This window comes from Pararge aegeria, chromosome 5 (assembly GCF_905163445.1).
Source record: "Pararge aegeria chromosome 5, ilParAegt1.1, whole genome shotgun sequence".
Lineage (NCBI taxonomy): Eukaryota > Metazoa > Arthropoda > Insecta > Lepidoptera > Nymphalidae > Pararge > Pararge aegeria.
In genome coordinates, this window is record NC_053184.1 from 2,073,951 (window position 1) to 2,095,238 (window position 21,288).

The following is a 21,288-nucleotide window of genomic DNA, read 5'->3' on the forward strand; positions in this document are numbered from 1 at the left end:
ATAATTATACATTAAATATGTGAAAGTTTATTCAGACTTTTTTCTCTGTATTTCAGCTGATTTTTTAAATGGAGATCGTTTATAATTTGCTAAATACTTTTTTCAAGCGCACATAATATAAGATTTTTGGAGTACGCAAATTTTTATATTTTGCGGATAAACGAAGTTTTCGGCATCTTTTACCTGTATCAAATTTTTTATAAACAAAAGTTATATTTTTTATTGCCCTGTAAAATGAAGTAATCATTTTTCCTGTCCCAGACATCCACTTTTCTTTCATGTTAGGACCTTGTGGGAATCTTAAATAAATAACAACAAAAATATATGTAAGAGAAAAGTGTATGTTCAAAGAACGATCATCAACGATGCATTACCTTATTTATCTATTCGGCTCTAATGCGCCCTCCATTATAATAATTTCCCGCTAAAGCTGTTATATTATTTGTTTACTGGAAAGCTTGGACTAAAAATGTAAGCAAGTGAAATTGCGTTTTTTTTGTTTTATATATTGCAAACCACGTTGTGGCCTCCTACATTCTCTATTTGAAATTGTGCAGAACTCATAAAGTAGTTACTTCTTTGGTAGGCGCGAAAATATTTAAGCCAATCACTACGCGCAACAAATTCATCCGATATCGGTGGGGTCCGCATATGCACAGATGTATTTTAGCTGTATTTTGTTGTAAATGAAATCTATATGTAAACAATGTGTGTATTTTATTGGGGTTAAAAGTAATTTTAATCAAGACAGCAATAGATTACGACAATTTTTCGACAACCTCCCTTGCGCAACGGGGAGCGCTGTGAATTTAAGGAGGTCCCGGGTTCGATCCGGTAGAGGCAATTTGAGAATTTATATTATTTCTGAATTTTCTCTGGTTAGTTACCACCCTACCGTCAAAGACGTGCCTCTAAGCTGTTCCGGTGCGATGTCGCGTAGAAACCACTGAGGCGTATAACTACCATACTCCCTAATAGGTTAGCCTGCTACCATCACTTACCACCAGAAGAGATTGCAGTCACGGGCTAACTTGTAGTGGAATAAAAAAACCTACTCATTTCTGCGCTAACAAAAATATTGTCAGTGTAACTTACTTTTACTTCAATTTTGATGGCACGAAATAAACTTCGTGCGGTCTACATAATCGCAATGCCCCGGGGATTCTGCCCGTTTTATTTTCAATTGATTACGTCCATAATAATATAGAGAAAACGTTTTCGGCCATGATAAATTATTGCTCACGATTCAATAATACTAATTTACGTTGTTGGCATTTTATTTGTAATATATTCCAATTTGTAAAGCTGAGCTTAAGTATATTGCAAGGATATATTAGAGAGAACCAATTTATCTGCAAAAGATATATGTTGTGTTATATAATATAATAAAGAATAAAATGTGATATTGTACAATTACGACTCCTTTTTATTTGCATTCCATGATGTAAAACAGCAGTTAGGTATCATTCGGTCTCTGGACCTATGAGCTACGTCATCTACCTAAGTTTACTTATTTAAACGCGTCAAGTGTGCGTACGGTTTCCCAGTATCCTAACTAAATGGCGCTCTTACGAGACCATACAAAAAGTAATTAACTTTCACGCGTTCGAATAAGTAACCGTAGTAAGAAAATCTCACAATTGGCACTGAGAAAATTAGACTTTTTGTTCCATAGAACAATAATTTAATCTTTGGAACGAAGTTCCCTAACGCGGTTTGCTTAGGATTAGATTTATAGTCAACTATCACAAAGATATGCGAGTTTTTTAATTCAGTTTGTAGTTCGGATATTATCGTCAATCGACGGCCGCCATACTTGTTTACATCGTCTGTTGGATAAATATGACTCCGAGAGTGAGAGAGTGGAGTGTATACATAACTTCCTTTAAGTTTTTTTTCAAACTTTCAAATTTCTATAGAATAAACATGACAAGAACTTTAACAATTAGAGTATTCAAAAATGGAACATTTTATCTCATGACGTCGTATTCCATAGAATAAATGGGTACTAGAAAATAAATGTCAAAGTCAAAACTTACTTTATTCAATGAGATAAATCATGAAAGTTCACAACAACTACTTTAACTCCCAACAATTTTGTTTTAATGCAAAAAAAAAAATTAACAGCTTAGCAAGCATACAGTTCTGGAACATTCCTACTTGTACAGCGCGTCGATTCAGAAGTCGACTGCCGATTTAAAAATCAGCCTTTATTGTAAGTTAATAATAGCCATGATAACAAGGAACCGCTAAATTATTGTATTTACAATGAAAAACGGATTTTTAATTATATTCTTTGCGGGATTGTTATTTATTTTCAGTAAATAAAACTGCAAAATCTAGCGATGCGCTAGGTAAAACGTAGAATGACCCCACGTCTGCATAAACATAATTTTTTAACCTTAAGAACTTCGAAAATCACTGCCTTTATCAAGTATTATGTGATTACAAACTATAAATTTCTCAGTTTCGTATTATCAATAAAAAATCAATTAAGTTTAGTTATTAAACAAGGACTTTCTATACAGGTCTTGTTTACCTACAACGTCTATAGTGCTGCCATGACAAGTTTTCCCGGAGATCCTTTTTTTTTAATATTATTTGCAATTTGTAGCAAATTTTTGTAAAAATTCAACATTTTTGGATATAGTAGATACTTTCTATGATCATAGGGCAATTAAAATTAGTAATGATACCTTTAACTTGGTTTTTCAATAAACAATTAAGAGAGATTAATCAGACTTCCAAAATTTTTAGACTACCCTGAGAGTAATTGTTCTCATTTTAATTTCTATCAAATTAAAAACTTAGACAGCAAATTTCAGAGAAATATCAGTTTAGTATGGTTTTCCAACTGTATGATTGCGAAACTGTGGCAAATACTTATAAAAATAACAAATAGAAGTAAAAAAAATCTTTTTAGTCATCATTATTTACGGGAATTTCTTCTATTCCTTCAGTTTCGTTTACCAATGCTCGTTCTAAGATAACTCTGCCTTCTTTATACCTGAAAGTAAACAAAATTCATAAGTTAAGTCACATATACACTATCAATACAAAAAATGTCCAGTGAGAGTTTTCTAGAGTGGCACAATATCAATCAACCTTCTCAAAATGATACCTACTTAATGCACAAGCCCCTTATGGCATTAAGCGGTAAAAAATACCTGAAATCACCAATAGCCCCTTCTTCTATTCCTGGGCTGTTTCCACACTTGGTTGGCCTGAAACCGTCCATTGTATGTGTGGTGTATTAAACCTATCAATAGCCTTTAACAGTCCACTGCACAATATAAGGGCTTCTCCCAACAGGGTGGTTTGCCCATATTTACCAGGCTTGGGTTGGTGGTTATATTAGATACTACAACAATACACACCATAAAAAACTACCAAAAAAGGTAAAAAATATTTAACCAGACAAATGTGTAATGTTAAATGTCTATAAATTTGTCTCCTTCCAGTAAAAACATATGAGCTCAAATCACCTTTGATTCTCCTCTGTGGCAAATTCATAGACCCAGCCCAGTTTGGTGCCACAGTTTTTGCAGGAGACGTCGCGCACCATATGCCTGCCAGTTAGCATCACCCGGTCTTGAACTTCAGAGTACACCAAGTTTACCACTTTGTGGAAGAGGAAAGCACGACCTGCAAGCATGGAAGATTCAAGATATGTAGAAACCAGGGTTGTAACAACACATTCATTATACTTATTAGTTGCACAACAGTTGGTTGACTTATTTATTTTCTTATTCAGATGCAACACAGCAGCCACAATCTCAATTATTCTAATCAAGCAGACAAACTACTAAACAGAAACCAATGACAAGAAATAGGTTGAAATTATTTGTGTGTGAGAATACAGTCAGGCAGTTTCAATTATCAATACTCTTTAACTTCCAAGTCAAATTAAGTTATTTTTTCAACTTGTTTTAATGCTCAAATTCGTCCACAATTCCACAGCAAGCAAGCAAGTTTACTCCTGGTAAAATAAAAAACAGGATTACAGAACTTGCAACTTCAAAACGCCTGCCATTAAGTCTATTTTGCTTTGGCGTTAGTTTTCGATTTTCGCAAACGCTAAAATATTGGAGCAATGAAGAGCTTTAACACAAATCACACACTTTTATATTTATAATAATAGTGTGAAGTATGGGTTTGTCAATTTTAAATTATTATATTTTATAGAAGCTGAACGAGTCTAGCGTGGACAGAGTTCAATTTCACTCGCGGAAAGTCTGACGTCAATATTTAATCTTTCGATACTGAATGCAGCCTTCCTTTTTCATAAAAAAGAGGTATGTAAATCTAAAACGCTACGCTGTTTCAATAATATAAAAGTAGGAAATATTTTTAGTATCAATACTAAATTATCAATGTTATTGCAAACAGCTGATTCCAAACAAAACAATACAAACCTGTGGCTCCAGTAAATCTAGTGCTAATAAGTTCAGAACGGTTGGTCAGCACCACATCGCAGGCAGCACATGAGAATAAACGGGTGCCTCCGATATGATCCAGGAATATTTTTCCCATTTCTTTATTTTTCTTTGTTTTCGAAAGTGCACCAACTTTCTTGAAGAGGACACTGATTAATGATCATGACCACCACAGATAATTACAACACATTCACAAATGATAACAAATAGGATTTGACGTATTCTATAGGTTTTATGATGGTCTGTGGTTCGGTGTGGACTAGTGGTGCGATAGGAAAAATTCATGGTAATAAATAGCCTATGGAAGCAATGGTGGCCTCGAGAATCGGTCATGATAGCTCGCGAAACATCATCTTATAACCCTTTTTAAATCGATGCCTTAAATCAATAATTTCATTGATACTTGAGTAACTCTAACGATAGTAAGGCAGTCAATATCATCGATCCTATTGATAGTGTTGCAGTGAGTGATACTATTGATACCTAATACTGTAAGTCACCATACCATTAAACAACAAACATTTCTGCTACAAAGTTCTTCTTTGCAAGTCTGTGATTACCCTCTTTTTACTAGTACGACCTGATTATTTTCCGATCACTAAAGTTATTGATAAAACCAACAAACACCATGTAGTGGTGGCGTATCAGAAAAAAAAAGATGTCACCACTCATCCTCTTCCCGCAGGTGTCATACGAGGCGACTAAGGGATTAGGAATATAACTATCATCGAACAGACAACCAGCGTTGCCAGAATGTTTCTTTCGTAACTATTTCTCCATCTTATACGACTTAAATCTTCATCCCGCTTACTCGGACGAGCGAGCAAGCGTGTTTTGATATCTTGGTTTTGTATTTTGTTATTTATACATAAACACTGTAATTCTAAGTTTGGATAGCCATTTTTACTATGGAATTTTCAACAAAATAAAAAGGCACGCATCTGTGCCGATGCGTGTGAGAGGGGTTGGTTAACCCTAAACTCCCCAATACCCTCTCCGCTCTATCGAGGCAGTTCGATTACAAAACCCAACCCTTTTTAGAGTTTTTAGTTTTTGTGTAATAAAGTTTCATGATTGCCACATTTTTTCGATTCTTTGTTTTTTAGTGTCATTTTCTGAAATAAAACAGGTAATGCCGCAAAACATAGCTCTGGGCTTTAATTCACTAAAATTATACAAGACAATAACAGAATAACATTGATGTCAATATTCAATATTCGAATTACAATAAACTACTGTGAAGTTCTGTCACTAGAGTCGAACTTAATATTACAAAGGAGTTTCATATCATTTTCCACGTTTACTTTTCTCGTTAAAATGTTATTGTTTGAGCTGTCATATATTTAATTTATTCATCTACCACTGGCAGCACTGCAGGCAAAAGCGTCCTCTGTGCTATTACTACGATCTATGATCTAATGCGATCACCTCGTGATCACCAACATGTCTTTAGATCAGCAGTGGACTGTTAAAGGCCATTGATGAATAAAACTATAGCTGTTATGAATACATTTATAGCCATTGTAAAACACATCAACAAAATTTAAACCAAGGAGTTTTTAAAAAATATTTTGTTATTAGGTTACCTTGGGAACAAAATTACTCAGTACTATTCCGTTATCATGTCAAGTATGATTTTTTTAATAAAAAACGCAAACACAGTATTTTATGTTAGGAATTATTAAATTAAAATATAGGTACTATTGTGATAATGGAAGACATAAAAGATGATGCTATACATCACACAGCTATGAAACTTGCAGAAGAAATTAAAAATCTTTCAATTTATAAATCATTTTATAGCGATGTACAAGTAAGTTTCACAGTTTGAAATATATTCATTGCTTATTATGTAATTGTTTTGAATAAATGTTCCACAGAAACTGGTTTCTTCCCCAAATGTTAAAAAGGAAGACTTCAAGCAAACGTTACAACAAGCTATGAAAGAAAAAGGCTTGGACACAAAACTAAGAAATACAGTTTTTCATTGGGTTAGAACACAGAACAAAAATGTAAGACTCGTTGTTTATGATAATGGTTTTTAGAAGAGTTAAATCATAGGGGTATAGATGTTTATATCTGATTATTCTTTTTTTAATAATATGATGTGACTTGCATAGAATAGATACTTGAGTTGGATAGAATATCTTGGTGGTAGATATATTTAGGGTAAAGTGTACAATGCAGGTACAGACATTAAATGTTTAAAAAAATCAATAATTATTAATAATCAATATTAAGAGTTGTTGTAAAGGAGAGCCGTCTATAATCTAAAACAGGCCTCAACGTACCTATATTTCTTTCGAGTAGTTGTCGGGATAACCGATAAATTACATAATTTACCTATAACTTGAGAGGTGTCTAGCATATGTTAGATTTTTAATTAATACGTAGTCGTTCACCAGAGGTCACCAGCTCACTAGGCTCGTGTCGCGATGTTGATTTCAATAATGCACCCAAACGCACCTCTCTACCAGTATCAATTAAGCATTTTTAATTCAATCATTAATTTTATTTGCAGAAATTAGATCCCCTTACTTCGTTGTCAAAAGCCAGTGCTCAATGGGAGAAAAGGATTCATAAATCTTTAAATTCGATGTGTTCCGATTTAGAAACTTCATTAGCAAAAATTCGACCGCAGACCGAACAAGAAGAGCTGGCAGAAAAGTGGAATGAACTCAGCACTTATAGCTTAGGTAATTTCGCTTTTGTTTAAAGTAACAAATTTGGAATACCTTCAATTTTGTAAAAAAATAAGCCTATTGTATTATTTTTCTAGATTTATCGAAATATAGACCAGTGTACGCACCAAAAGACTTTTTAGATGTTTTACTTACGTTGTCAGGATATGTGCCATTTACGAGAGAGTAAGTATTATAGATATATAATAATAAGTAAGAGACTTATCTATTGTAAAAACTTTAATTAGCTCTCATATTTTCTTTTTCTAGGGATGAACCTAAATGGGAATATGCGCATCTACCTCTTCAAGTAAAAAATTTGGACCAATTGGTATTATATATCTTTGATTTATCTGATCGCCTCTTCAATTGTTATCAACGTATCGCTATATCACCATATTAACCTTTTCAGCGAAAAACATATGCGGAATGGACAAACGGTGAACCATTACTAGGCGTCAATCCAAACATGCCAAGTACGGTACCAGGGTTCACTACCTTAGAAGCAGAGCGAATAGGGCTCGGTGAGAGAGTAGCTGCATTGGGATACGCACCGGTCATACAGGAGTATTTAAAGAAAGGCAGCCCACAATGCTTGAGAGCTAGACTTTGGTCACAAGTTTTAGGAGCCGAAGTAAAACAGCAGGTGATACAAACTTTCACGTTGCAATGTTTTTAGTTTACGTAATTAGTCTATCAGCAACATGTTGCACACTACAACACTAATACCTACTACACTGAGTAATTATTGATATCCGGCGCGAAGGACCAAATTTCATTATTTTTAGCATAGCCTTTGTATATCAAAATAATTATACTCTAATGTGTTATGATACTAAAACTATTGAACAGCGAGCTATTGCAAGCGTTCATCGTCCGCGTTTATTATGGTTTTTTTTCATTTTCCTTTGAACCGTTTGTTTTCCTGGGATAGCAAGTGTTTTGCGTGCACTGTTTTTTAATCAAAGAATAAAAATAAAAAAACAAATATACTACGACAATACGCACATCGCCATCTAGCCCCAAAGTAGGCGTAGCTTGTGAATAAGATAGCTGATGAATATTATTATGAATATCATACACATTAATTCTTATAATATACAGATAAAACACCCAGCACTGAAAAACATTCATGTTCATCACACAAACATTTTTCCAGTTGTGAGAATTGAGCTGCCCACTGCGCCAACCGACTGTCAAAAAAGTAAAGGTTCTATTCTTCGTCCAAAAATAAACGATTATTCCCTGCAAGGACTAAAATTAGCCTATGTTACTCTTCATCCTTTCAAATATCTCTAAGTTTACCAAAAATCATTAGATGCTTGACATTAAAGGGAACTAAACAAACCAACACACTTTCATATATGTTATATTAGTAAGTTATTAGGATACTCAAAATAAGCAAATATTTTCCTATTTGTCAAACTGTAAAACATAATATTAGATCCATCGATGGATATAGCAAAATCAATATATTCCTCATAATCTTTGTCAGTTAAATAACTTAAATTACTATTTACAATGGGGTGTCAGTTTATTCAATTTACATATCCAAATTGTGTTGTTGCCATAGCAAATAACCTATTTCAACCAACTCAAGAAAAGCGTCCTGGAAGTGGATTTGATGATCGATAAGCTGATATTCAAAGATGTGCAGCTGACGGCATCCAACGACGATCAATACTTCGTTTTCGAAGATTTACTATATCAGGTAAAGTTTAATTCACATCTTCACATACTCTTCAATGAAATCGTATTCATTTCTTACTTTATAAGTCAGTTTAAGTCTTACAGCTTAATTAATGCGTTTTTGCCGAATTGTTCTTGGGATTCGTAGATGCTTTACGATATACGAACGACCAAATATCATTATTTGTAGCATGGCCTTTGTATATCAAAATAATTATACTCTTATGTGTTATGATACTAAAACTATTGACCAGCGAGCTATTGCAAGCGTTCATCGTCCGCGTTTATTATGGTTTTTTTTCATTTTCCTTTGAACCGTTTGTTTTCCTGGGATAGCAAGTGTTTTGCGTGCACTGTCTTTTAATCAAAAAATATAAATAAAGAAACAAATATACTACGACAATACACACATCGCCATCTAGCTCCAAAGTAAGCGTAGCTTGTGTATGGGTACTGAGATAGCTGATGAATATTTTTTTATGAATATAATACACATAAATACTTATAATATACAGATAAACACCCAGGCACTGAAAAACATTCATGTTCATCACACAAACATTTTCCAGTTGTGGGAATCGAACCCACGACTTAGGACCAGAAAGCAGGGCCGCTGCCCACTGCGCCACTCGGCCGTCAAATTAACTCAAGGTTATTTTACGTGGGCGACATTGCTAACTGCAGAGACTACTGTAGCCGTCGCCTACTGCCGCCGATACGTCGATTGTCGACGTCTGCTGTCAATGCGTTGACAGCTGCCGCTGAGCAGTCATCAATGCAATGCAAAATCAATGCTTGTTGTGTGTGTTTGTTGGCAATGTACTTCCCTTGCGAAATAACATGAACAAAGCGCTTAGTTTTTCAGTCATTTGTATACAATTTTCTTTAGATTTCAATATGAAAGCTATTTTTTTGGTGAAACTAATAACGTGCAAACAGAATACTAATTTTCTTGTGATTTATAAAATATAATCATTTTATTTATTCCCTGAACGTGTAATAGAACAGTAGTCTTTTTTTATTCCCTAAAAGTTAGCCCTTGACTGCGATCTCACCTGGTCGTACGTGAAGATGCAGTCTAAGATGGTAGCGGGCTAACCTGTTAAGGAGTATGGTAGTCATATCTCTAACGTTTCGCGACATCGCACCGGAACACTAAATCGCGAAGCGGCACGTCTTTTTCGGTAGGGCCAAAACCTCCCACCAGACCAGAGAAAATTTAGAAATTGTAAATTCCCAAATCGCCCCTACCGGGATTTGAACCCCCCTACCGGACCTCCTACTTAAATTCATTGCGTTATGAAAAATAAACTTAATTTGCTATACTCCATGAAAAGCAAGGGAATCTGTATGGTGCTATTTATAATTTCTTCAATATCTATACCCAACACCGAACGGACATTTTTTGTTAAGTGAAAAATTTGCCAAATGTGACGCCTCTTCTGGAGTATTAGAAATTATAAATTACACAATTACACCATACAGATCAGATTGCTGTTAGCGGAGTATAGCAAATTAAACTTAATTTTCATTATATATTATGGATTTCCGCAAAGTAACGCCTGCTTCTATCCAATAAATTCATTGCTATGACCGTTGCGCCAGGGAGGCCGTCTTAAAAGTTTTAAAATATATATCTTTTTGCGTTTGCAATCAGGTAATGCTGTGCTTTTCACGAGACTCTGAAGTGTTGAGCGCCATTAGATCGCTCGCGGGCGCAGCCCTTACTGTGGCAGTGAAGGGCCGTCACGGATCAGACTGCCTTACTGCATTCCCACCTAGCGGGGTCATACCATTTCACGGGTTCACTATGTATGGTTAGTCTGTATTTGAAACCCATTAATACTTTGAAATTTAATTGAAGTCCACTACTCAAACCAGTTCTAAATAAATTCGTACATTCGTACGTAATGCTTAATTTGTGTATAAAATAAATATAAAATTTTTAGCTCCCTTATATCCATGGTGCATGTTTTTTTTTATTTTCACCGTATAGACCATATTTCATTTAATGATTCAATAACGTATGTTTAAATAAATTAAATATATTTTCAGCGACTCCATTTTGTTATTTGTTCGACGAGCCCGTACAGTTGTATTATATTTTTCGGGCTTTCTACATGCGTTATTGGCATCGATTGCATTATATTTCAACACATCCACAGGTAAGACGAGAATTATTAACAATTTATTAACACCACTGTAGGCTAAGCTTAAGATGCCTTTTTAAAATAAACTCGATGTTAAAGATTCTAATAATTTAATTGTGTTTTACCTTTTCAGGGTATTGTATCATTGTGTCTTCTCTACGAGAGATTGCTCGAAGCCAATGAGCCACTACTTTGGATACATTTCAGAAATATCAACATAAATCCGTATGCATATACTTAGTTATTTAAAAAAAAAAGTTTTTTATTTTAATTTTAAATACGGCAACACTTGCTTCTAACGCGAACCAGAATTCATAAAATGGCGGTAAAAATACCGCAGACTAAAATACCTTTACCTTTGCAGCATTCGTGTGGTGTTCAAATGGCTTATGCGAGCATTCAGCGGCCACCTACCGCCGGACCAACTCTTACTCCTTTGGGACGCTATCCTCGGCTACGATTGCCTAGAAATTCTTCCACTTCTAGCGCTTGCAATACTTAGTTTTAGAAAAGAGAACATTTTTCAAGTTAACACTTTACAAAATGTTGACGCCGTTTTGGCGGATTTGTCTACGATTTCTGTTATACCATTGTTACAGTTGGCATTGATGAAACCTTGAATAAGTTATCGAATAAAAGCACTAATTTTATTAATATTTTTTAAAATATTGATCTTGTAGATGCATTTTTAACACAACTTTTGCAAACAACAGCTTTTAAAGACGGACAAGAACTTCTCGTCACAAAACTTGAACCTGCGCAGTATTTAGCTGTCATATAAATAGGTAGTAAAATACAAAAAACTCAAATGCGTGTTCATGTTTTTAGAAAACATATTGAAGCCACTTGCAAAAATGGTAATCAACCTCGAATTCAAACTTCCAAACCAATTTGTTTTTTTTATTTAGGAGATTAATATTTATATTATTTACATAATGTTATTGAGTTTTATTAAAAGCATTTATTTAATGCTGATAAATACAAATATATTTCCAAAAATATGATCTCAAAAATGTACCTTATATGTAATAATGTTATTTTTTTAAAACATATCTGTGCTAGTCTGGAATCCAAGTAGGTAAACTTGTAATCATACTGAGCAAAATATTTTTCAAAAGTTGAACAATTCTTTCGTTTTTACCAAATGTTATGTTATAGAGTATAGACAATTTTAGTTTCGTGCTAGCCATGAAGCCCTTTCTATAATATTATCTGTGGAACTAAAATAATTCAAAAATAATGGAGTTGTGGTGGTTTTTTAAACAGAATTAAAACCAACTGATTCCACAGTACCTACTTAAATATTGTCCGTAATGTACCATTGTTACATAATTGTATCACATATTGTTTTGTATAGAATTTTATAGTATTTTTTTGTTTTGTAGAAGATTTATTGTAATAAAGTTCAAGGCTGTTATGTTGGCGATATTTTTTTGTTTTATTTTAACCGCATAGTATTGATCAATACCTTATCCCTGACCTCCTGCCCATTGCTATTTAATAAAATTTTGCGTTTGACATTTTGTCCGGGTTAACCTTGGACACACTTGGATTTTCACAAAGCATTTTAACTGTGGGTAAGTCTGAACCGATTTCGAAGAGAGAGAGGACTTCTACAAAAATCTCAATAGTTCTTAAATGGTTGAGCTGTGAATTAACTTAAAAAAAACGATGTTGTTTGCTGGTAAAAATTACGAATATTTTTCAAATATATTGCATAATAATAGTAACAAACGTAACAAATTAAAAAAATAACCTAATAAGAATAGTATTGACAAAGAATATAAGTCATCCGACTTTTCACTTTTCAATGAATGTCCTTTTCTATAGCATAGGTGACATGAATACCAAATTTCAAAGCTTTCTGCACGCGGCTTAGCTCGCAAGCAATTTTCAATTTTCCCACGGGAACTACTTATGGAACCGGGATAGAAGGTAGCCCATGTTCTTTTCCATGACAGAGGTCACATGCATGCCAAAAATCATCAAAATCCGTTCCGCCGTTTTTACGTGATTGAGTAACAAACATCCACATTTTCACATTTATAATACTAGATGTGCCCTGCGGCTTCGCCCGCGTACTGCTACATGGTCTACACCTATAGTCATATACGAGATTTTTACAAACATTTTTTTATCTTACGTAATTTTTTTTTTTCAATGAAAAGTATATAATATGTTATTTCTAATACCTCCAAGAATATGTATAAAAAGCTTCATTAAGATCGGTTCCGTAGTTTTCTTGTGAAAGCGTAACAAACAAACCTACATTCACATTTATAATATTAGTAGTGATTAGTAGGATAAACAAACTTTTCTACAAATGACACACCAATTTCCCTCTTCATAGAAACTTCTTTCCACCACCAAATCGGGAACCCCGCACAACCGATCCAGCTCACCTTCCTCGAACACGTGGTAATACCTCAGTAATGTCGTATTTGATTGATTTTCCAATTTATTCTCCTTAATTTTTCTCAATTTCCACGGTACTAACAAGTCGTTATGTTTAAATTGCGTTCGGTTTTCATGTATCGGTAAATTGATGCCGTCGACCGTGTGATGAAGGCTCGACGCGCTGTTCTCCTTGTCTTTGCAGAGGTAGTTGGATTTGGTTTGGTCCTTTGCCCATACTGTGATCAGCGCTCGTCCGCCGGGACGCAAGAGGCGGGCTATTGTGGATACCGCGTCTAGTCTTCTAGCCTAAAAAATATCATATGGCTCAGCATGATGACAGTAACAAAGAATCACTAAAATATTCTATTTATTTAGTGATATATGATTTTGATTTATGTTTATTTCATTTTTTTACTAGCTTTTACCCGCGGCTTCGCTCGCGTGGTTATTTGAAAAACTTACCAGGAGACGTGGTTTTTGGCATAGAGATATTTTATGAGCTACATGGGCTACTTTTTATACCGGAAAAATGCAAGCAAGCGAACAAGAGCGAGCGCGAACGTTCCTGTGGAAAGATACGCTTTCAACGTGCTTTGCTGATAAGATATTTCACTCTCCGTTTCATAAACTTTGCTCTGTTGCTGCGTTATTGACGGACAAACAAGCACACTTTCGCATTTATAATATTAGTATGGATAGTGTGGAAGTATGTATATTATCTATCGATCCGCCATAACAGGTGGAACGGAGGATGACGTCACGTCTATATAAACATAATTTTGTACCGATCGAAATCCAAAAATCTCTGCACTTGTTATTTGCGTACGTCAATTTTGTGTTTTTAAACTATCAGTTGCACAGTTTAGTTTTATTAATATAAAATCATTAATCTTTCGCTATTGAACTATGACTTACTAAGGCAGATTTGCCCATGACGTCACTAATACGGTCATGATACCCGGCTAGCGCTTTCGCGGGAACTCACCTGGCTACTAAAGTGATGTATGACGGCTATACAAATAACCCGGTCCGCGCATTCGCTTCGCAGAGGCGTGCGAAGTAGATCAAGACGCATGCAATCTGCGCGCGGCACGTCAGAAGTGTACGACTTGCACTCCCGGAGCAGACCCTCGCTTCTTTCACCCGCTATCTGGTGAGGGATACGAGTCTTTATAGTTATAATTGCAATGTTGCCTGTTTGTCGGTTCTTTACCGGAGATACTTCAATGAGTGTCCCTCAGGAACTCCCCACAGAACATCTGGATGCCTGGTATTCTTCTACTGTTCGAAATACCAGATCATTTCTACCGCGCACTTGCAAATTATGGAACAATCTACCATCTGATGTGTTTCCTCAAAAATACAATCTAGGGTTATTCAAGGGGCGGATAAACAAATTCCTTAAAAAAGCCGGCAACGCATCGGCTCCTCTGGTGCTGCAGATGTTTATGGGCGGCGCTGATCACTTAATATCAGGTGACCCACTTGCTCGTTTGCCCGCTATAATATTAAAAAAAAAACAGCGTGACATCGTGAGCGGTGGCATCCTTATGTGGTTAATATTCCATCGACACGCACGAACCGTTTTTTATCAAAGTTTCCGATACGTAAAGATGTGGAACGCCCTCCCGGTAAGTTTGTTTCCTGCCACGTATAATTTGAGCACCTTCAAGGCAAGAGTGAATAGGCTATTTCTAGGCAAGCGTGCTCCACCATAGACCTCATTATTGCTTTCTAACGGGCATGATTGTAGTCTGGCCTATTGTGTATAAAAAAAAATTAACAAACCACGCTTGGTTTTTCAAATTTTTTTAATATCATGTAACCGAACTATAACTATAAGTGTCGGTATTTTATCTTCAATAGGGTTCTCACACGTAAACACTTAAAATGTTTTAAATTAGTTTGTACAGAAAATGCTACTTTTGATTTATAAATTCAAATTCAAATTCAAAATTTCTTTATTCATGTAGGCCCATCACAGGCACTTATGAAGCGTTCATACATATTTGTTTACATAATTGTAAGGGGATGGTGATAACTTCGTTCGCCAACTTAAACCTAAAGCTACGAGGGTTCCAAACGCGCCCTGGTCTAAGAAGAGCCCAGAAGAAACATAGCCGGGTAAAAAATATTTTTTTTTGGTATCACCATCTATCAGTAAATTTATATTCAGCTATGAAGTTAGAGCCAAGCTTTTTTATCGTTTATGTAATCCTTAATATTATAATAGGATTTTTCTGTAAACTTATGTTTTATATAAACTTTGAACTTATTGAGAGACATGTCAAAGATATTTTTTTAGTGATTCCTTTTGAAATATACTTATACATCCTTCAATATTATTTCGTAATTCTGTTACACGTTGTCTATTGAAATATAAATAAGATCACATCACACATCACCGTCAACGACGCGTTGTTGCCAAGCGATGTCGTCTGGGTGGTATACGCGCGTACATAAGCAAGGGAGAGACACATAAACTCATCTAGGTATACTGCTGTTTCAAATCAAAATTCCTTAGTAGCTACCGTGATGAGGATGATTGCTCACCTGGAATATATCGTCGCGTTTCAGCACATTCTTCCCGTTCCCAGCGCCCAGGTCCAGCACGATGGACCCGGGCGGCGTTGACTGTAGGAACTCCACAACTTTCGGCCAAGGCTTGTGGCGCGTGGAACTGAAGTGACCCGCAATTTGTTCGTACACCTGGAATGAAGACTCGTTTATATGTCCAGTTGGTCGAATTTCGACAGCTAGTGGCGCTGGACGTAGGTCTTTTGTAGACAGGTTGAAATACCTCGGTCTTTTACCGCTTGGGTGCAGGAGATTCCTTCGTTTGACGGCCGATTGGCGCAGTGAGCAGCGACCCTGCTTGCTGAGCCAAGGCCGTGGGTTCGATTCCCACAACTGGGTAATGTTTGTGTGATGAACATGAATGTTTTCCAGTGTCTGGGTGTTTATCTATATATTATAAGTATTTATGTATATTATTCATATAATTATTCATCAGTCATCTTAGTACCCATAACACAAGCTATGCTTACTTTAGGGCTAGATGGCGATGTGTGTATTGTCGTAGTATATTTATTTATTTATTTATTCATTCCGCTTGATGTCATCTGTCCACCTCGGGTAGACCAACGCTGCATTTACCGGTGCGAGGTCACCACTCCAGCACTTTGGAACCCCAAACTCCATGGGTTCTCCGAGCTACGTGCCCCGTCCATAAACATTGCCTTATGGCTCCTAAAGTGGTCGATAACTATGGGTCTAATGAAGGCCCTGAGCTATGCTCGGAGTATCTCTACGAGATCATATCAGATATGAGGAGATAGTTTATAGAGACAGTGGTTCGACGCCCTTGATATCGTGGAAAATGCCGATATTGTCTTGACTACTACTATACTTGTCTACAGTGCGAAGGGGCTATTTTCCCTGACTATTGAGGTCAGTAGAGACTCTGTGCTCACCCCGCACTTACTAAACGTTTGCTCTGTTTACAATGCACCGTCAGACCTCTGTAGCTTTAGTACAAGATTTGCACGCTCGCAATCGGTTAGTCGTTTTCGAGTATGGAAATACTAGAACATGGGAGTAAAATGGATCTTATTCGCATAGTTTGAAAGCTCAAATTAGCCTACAACTCAAAGTTTGTAGAACAAAAATCAGTAGTACATGATTTGCGACTTGAGGAGCTTTATTATTGAGGAGCTTTAGGTCCATTTTACATTGAGGATACAGGGTTTGATGCGAAAACGACTCCTCGATACCACGGTGGCAAATACTGTACCTAAGGCTACCGCTTTAGCCTTACTCTATAATATATCGAGGTTTATCAATATTTTTGTAAGATGCTATTTTTGCCCGCACATACTATTTATTTACATAAAATAATAAATAAAAACAATAAGTTCCATAAAAATTACAACATTTATAATAGGTTTAACCACTGATGTCTAAACTAAGTATTAATATATACTCGAATTATAGTCATCAGCGCTCTGCCCTTTACATTAACGAGTTTATTGTACATTAACATAACATGAAAAATTTATTTTAAATTAATAAACTAAAAGTTTTTAATAAAAGTACAAGTTAAGTGTGTCCTGTAAAAATCCACTTTGTATATATGCGTGTGTGTGTGTGTGTGTGTGTGCGCGCGCGTGTGTGTGTGTGGTGTTGTGTGTGCGCGCGTGTGTGTGTGTGTGTGTGTGTGTGTGCGTATTTACATGTAAAGTAAAAAAAATCATATCATAAATGCGAAAGACGTACCGTAAAAGTGCGTAAAATAAGAAACCAAAATTCTTGGGACATACCTGATGCACATGTAGTTCTTCTAATCGAGAAGCAGTTTCATCTTCGATGGCCTCAGGCTTCACTCCGCTGTCGCAAAGTGTTTTATATCCACATTGACACAGGCCCTGCCTCGTTGAGCGAAACGTTAGTGATATCCGAATTTGTCTCTGCGACACGTCATTTGTTATTACACGTATTTCATTGCCTCCATCTTTTCGAATTTCGATAACGGGATCCCATGTCCTAGGTTGGATGCCATGCTGCCAGTCGTATCTGGGTGGTTACATCAGGGGTCAGAAGTTTACTACCATTGCTTACAGTATTATTATTTTGGTATTGTTGACCATGCTATAGAATTATAATCCTTGTATTACATCCTATGCCTTCAAGGTATTAAATATGAACTGACATTTTTAAATAAAACTGCCTTAAGCAATTGCAGTGAGCCCCCAGTTCCGTGTATGTCATTGATACTGCATGGATGACATAGTTTCATACCACGTAAGTACACTTAACATGTTGTTTACCATGCTTAACTACGGATGTTAAGGTAAGACGGAGTTTTTTAATGAAACAATACACGGTACAGAAACGTTAGTACATGCAAATCCCAGCGACGGCAAATAGGAAGCCACTTGAGTTTTTATCCAAATTCGGAAACGTATTCATATTTGCGTAGACGAAATATGAACCGAATAGCAAGATTTTGGAGACGCTCAAGTTTGTTAATCTGGTCCTCAGTTAAATTAAGAAAACTTGCATCCGCATAATCGAGATTGGAGAGAAGGAGAGAATGGGCTATGTAGAACCGTCGGTTTTAGTTAATATCACTAGCTTGACCTTGGCCAATGTTTCAAAAACATAGAGCTGTCATGATCCTTATTTTTCAACCTCAGTTTTAGTTTGTTACTTTTAGTCGGCAATGCACAAATCTTCATGAATGAGTTGTCCTTGGTTCTTCATCCCCAGAAGCAACAATTTGAGAAATTAGACTGGTCTGTTCTGGAAACTGTGGCTGGACACAGAAAGTTACCACCCTACCATCAAAGACATGCTACAAAGGCATTTAGCGTACCAATAAAATGCTGCGTAAAAACCGATTTAGAGTATTGATAAATTCAAACCACTGTATCCTCACTTATCAACATAGGTTTTTTTTTTTTTTATGATTGCAGAAAAGGTGCAACTTGTAGTGAAATAAAAAAAACGAAATAACCTTGCTTCCCCCTGCATTACAAGCAGTGACCTGGCTGGTACTTCGAGTGGTACGTATTTACCACTGTGATGCCTCCAATCCATCACCACTGAAGAGCCGAGGGAGAGAGATAGGATAGTATCGCCAAATGGACTATGCCTGTCCACATGAGACGGAATACCTATAAAGTGTTAGAATTTTTTATTTTACGCATTTTGTGTACATTGTCGGCCGAGTGGCGCAGTGGGCTGCTTTCTGAGTGCAAGGCCGTGGGTTCGATTCCCACAGCTGGAAGATGTTTGTGTGATGAGCATGAATGTTCTTCAGTGTCTGGGTGTTTATATGTATTTTATAAGTATTTATGTATATTATTCATAAAAATATTCATCAGTCATGTTAGTACTCATAACAGAAGCTACGCTTACTTTGGGGCTAGATGGCGATGTGTGCATAGTCGTAGTATATTTATTTATTATTTATTTATTGTCCGTACAGTAAATGACAAAAGCAGACAATATGGATGCCCTCAGGTGGCCTAAACAATAGATAAGTATTTGGTTAATTAATTAGATTTGGTTATTAAATTTATATAAAACAATTCTAGGTGATCTAGGTGATCTTATGGTTGACCAACTGGACAATATTACCAGAACATATTACAAAACTGTTTGAGCCAAAAAAACGCCTGAACCAAACTAAGCCAAAGAACTAAATGCTCAACCAAGAACATTCTAAATTTTGAATTTAGAATTTTTTGAATTTTCAAGCAAAACATAAAAATTCTTTCTAAAAAATTATCATCTTTTTAAGTATCACAATCACTTATGAAAAAATTAACATCTGGCACAATCAACAACTACAGCCTAGCAATATACTACACACATTCTCGTTTTTGGAATTTAATGTGAAATAACAAATAAACCAAAATAGATAGTTTTTGGCATGATATATACACTATATAGTTATGATATAAGCATAAATTGTTTTATCTATGGGAGTAAAAGATTTAAATCTTTGCATACCTTGTCCAGGGCTGTATTTGTTCACAGTCAACTGATCAGGTATCCTAAAATCAATACAATGACTCCTAAGCTTTTCCCACAATGCATCACATTGTTGTGGAATTTTTTCAGATAACGGAGAATGCAAATCCACATCATTACTACCATATCTGAATTCATAACCATAATGTTTCACTTGACGGTTCTTTAAGTTAGACTCGTCCAACTCCAGACTCCAGTCAAATAATTTTATGTATGATTTCTCTTCTTCAGCCGTTATGATGTTTTCAAAGATTTTTAAACCATTTGGAATGTCTGATGTGCATAAAACTTCATTGTTTGGAACTAAAAAAAACAAGAAAAAGGACATTTAAAAATTTTACTAAAAAATTGTTGAATCATTTTTAACAGTCAAATAGGTAGGGACTTTTATTTGATTTTATCATTCTTACCATTGTCAACATAGCTCATATAAATAGGTACGCTTGTATGTGCTTTACCATTGTATGTGTCATAAAAAGTTTTAGCACTTTCAGTGTTATTAAATACGATGTACGAGTGAGATTCACCCTTCTCAGCTATAAAATTCAAATGGTCCCCATTTAACTGCACAGCTTCTAACAATTTCAGAACATCTAATTTCTCAAAACCTGTTGCTTGACCCACATTACACAATACTATGTTCTGAAAATAAATAAATGTTTTAAAACTTTCTTATTGGAAGATAAACTTTGTTGTTATATATAAAACGTACAGGTCCCGGATGGTCTATACATAATATTCCCTTAGAACTTTTAAGGCGTGCAGTGAATCGTTTCCTCTTTCGTTCACATTTTTTCGTTGCATCCATAATTTTATGAAAAAATTGAAACTCAACGTAAACATAACCAAAAAATAAACTTCATCAAATTGAAAGAATATGAATCTGAATTTTGAATAACTTTTTTATTTTGACACTAGAAACCCTAAAAAGGGTTTGTCACTGTGACGTGACAGTGACTGCGAGGACTATGTATTACACCTGGTATCATATTAATCTGCATCTGAATCTATATACACTGTAGTCTATGGACCGTATCGTTCTGTGCTACGATGCTGGGCTATAAATCGATATAATATATAATCGAATTTAGGCATGATAATTTTGACAGCTCACAGAAGGTTAAGGTTAAGAAGGTTAAGTATAATATTCGACCATCGATTATTCTTTCCATAGTACTTGGAATCGTTAGTTGCATGGCAATACTGTATGGTCCGATTATAATTTATGATACAAAAAAATGGATATTTAGTTTCTTTTTTGATTAAACTATCCCCATCTATGCTATATGATTGGCACGTGTAGCATTCACGTGTAATGATTTCTAATTGTTTTTTAACTAAAATAATTTGTTAAAAAGGTAACCGTTTATTTGCATGATAAATAATTTCAAGTAACTT

General features: G+C 35.5%; 3 protein-coding genes across 5 annotated transcripts; 1 reads left to right on the top strand and 2 right to left on the bottom strand.

The window, feature by feature from the left end:
• Positions 1 to 2,022: 2,022 nt before the first annotated feature.
• LOC120623746 (protein yippee-like 5) lies at positions 2,023 to 4,619 on the bottom strand. Its single transcript, XM_039889954.1, has 3 exons — positions 4,416 to 4,619; positions 3,486 to 3,645; positions 2,023 to 3,007 (listed from the first exon to the last, which is right to left on the bottom strand). Exons 1-3 carry the CDS (start codon positions 4,531 to 4,533, stop codon positions 2,920 to 2,922), a joined length of 366 nt encoding a protein of 121 aa, XP_039745888.1. The 5' UTR covers positions 4,534 to 4,619; the 3' UTR covers positions 2,023 to 2,919.
• Positions 4,620 to 4,787: 168 nt separating this feature from the next.
• Positions 4,788 to 11,907, top strand: LOC120623605 (TBC1 domain family member 19). Of its 3 annotated transcripts, XM_039889667.1 has the most exons (12): positions 4,788 to 4,927; positions 6,134 to 6,249; positions 6,317 to 6,448; positions 6,958 to 7,132; positions 7,216 to 7,303; positions 7,388 to 7,448; positions 7,530 to 7,763; positions 8,691 to 8,828; positions 10,464 to 10,623; positions 10,862 to 10,971; positions 11,090 to 11,181; positions 11,321 to 11,907. In XM_039889667.1, exons 2-12 carry the CDS (start codon positions 6,148 to 6,150, stop codon positions 11,574 to 11,576), a joined length of 1,548 nt encoding a protein of 515 aa, XP_039745601.1. In that variant the 5' UTR covers positions 4,788 to 4,927; positions 6,134 to 6,147; the 3' UTR covers positions 11,577 to 11,907. The 3 variants fall into 3 exon arrangements, with proteins under 3 accessions (XP_039745601.1, XP_039745602.1, XP_039745603.1); XM_039889668.1 differs by lacking the exon at positions 6,134 to 6,249 and having other exon boundaries at positions 4,789 to 4,927; XM_039889669.1 differs by lacking the exons at positions 4,788 to 4,927; positions 6,134 to 6,249 and adding an exon at positions 5,126 to 5,200.
• Positions 11,908 to 13,188: 1,281 nt separating this feature from the next.
• LOC120623606 (alkylated DNA repair protein alkB homolog 8) lies at positions 13,189 to 20,824 on the bottom strand. Its single transcript, XM_039889670.1, has 8 exons — positions 20,603 to 20,824; positions 20,301 to 20,532; positions 19,870 to 20,193; positions 18,869 to 19,028; positions 17,673 to 17,925; positions 15,907 to 16,062; positions 14,339 to 14,503; positions 13,189 to 13,659 (listed from the first exon to the last, which is right to left on the bottom strand). The coding sequence occupies exons 1-8, from the start codon at positions 20,696 to 20,698 to the stop codon at positions 13,252 to 13,254; spliced, it is 1,794 nt and encodes a 597-aa protein (XP_039745604.1). The 5' UTR covers positions 20,699 to 20,824; the 3' UTR covers positions 13,189 to 13,251.
• Positions 20,825 to 21,288: the final 464 nt, after the last annotated feature.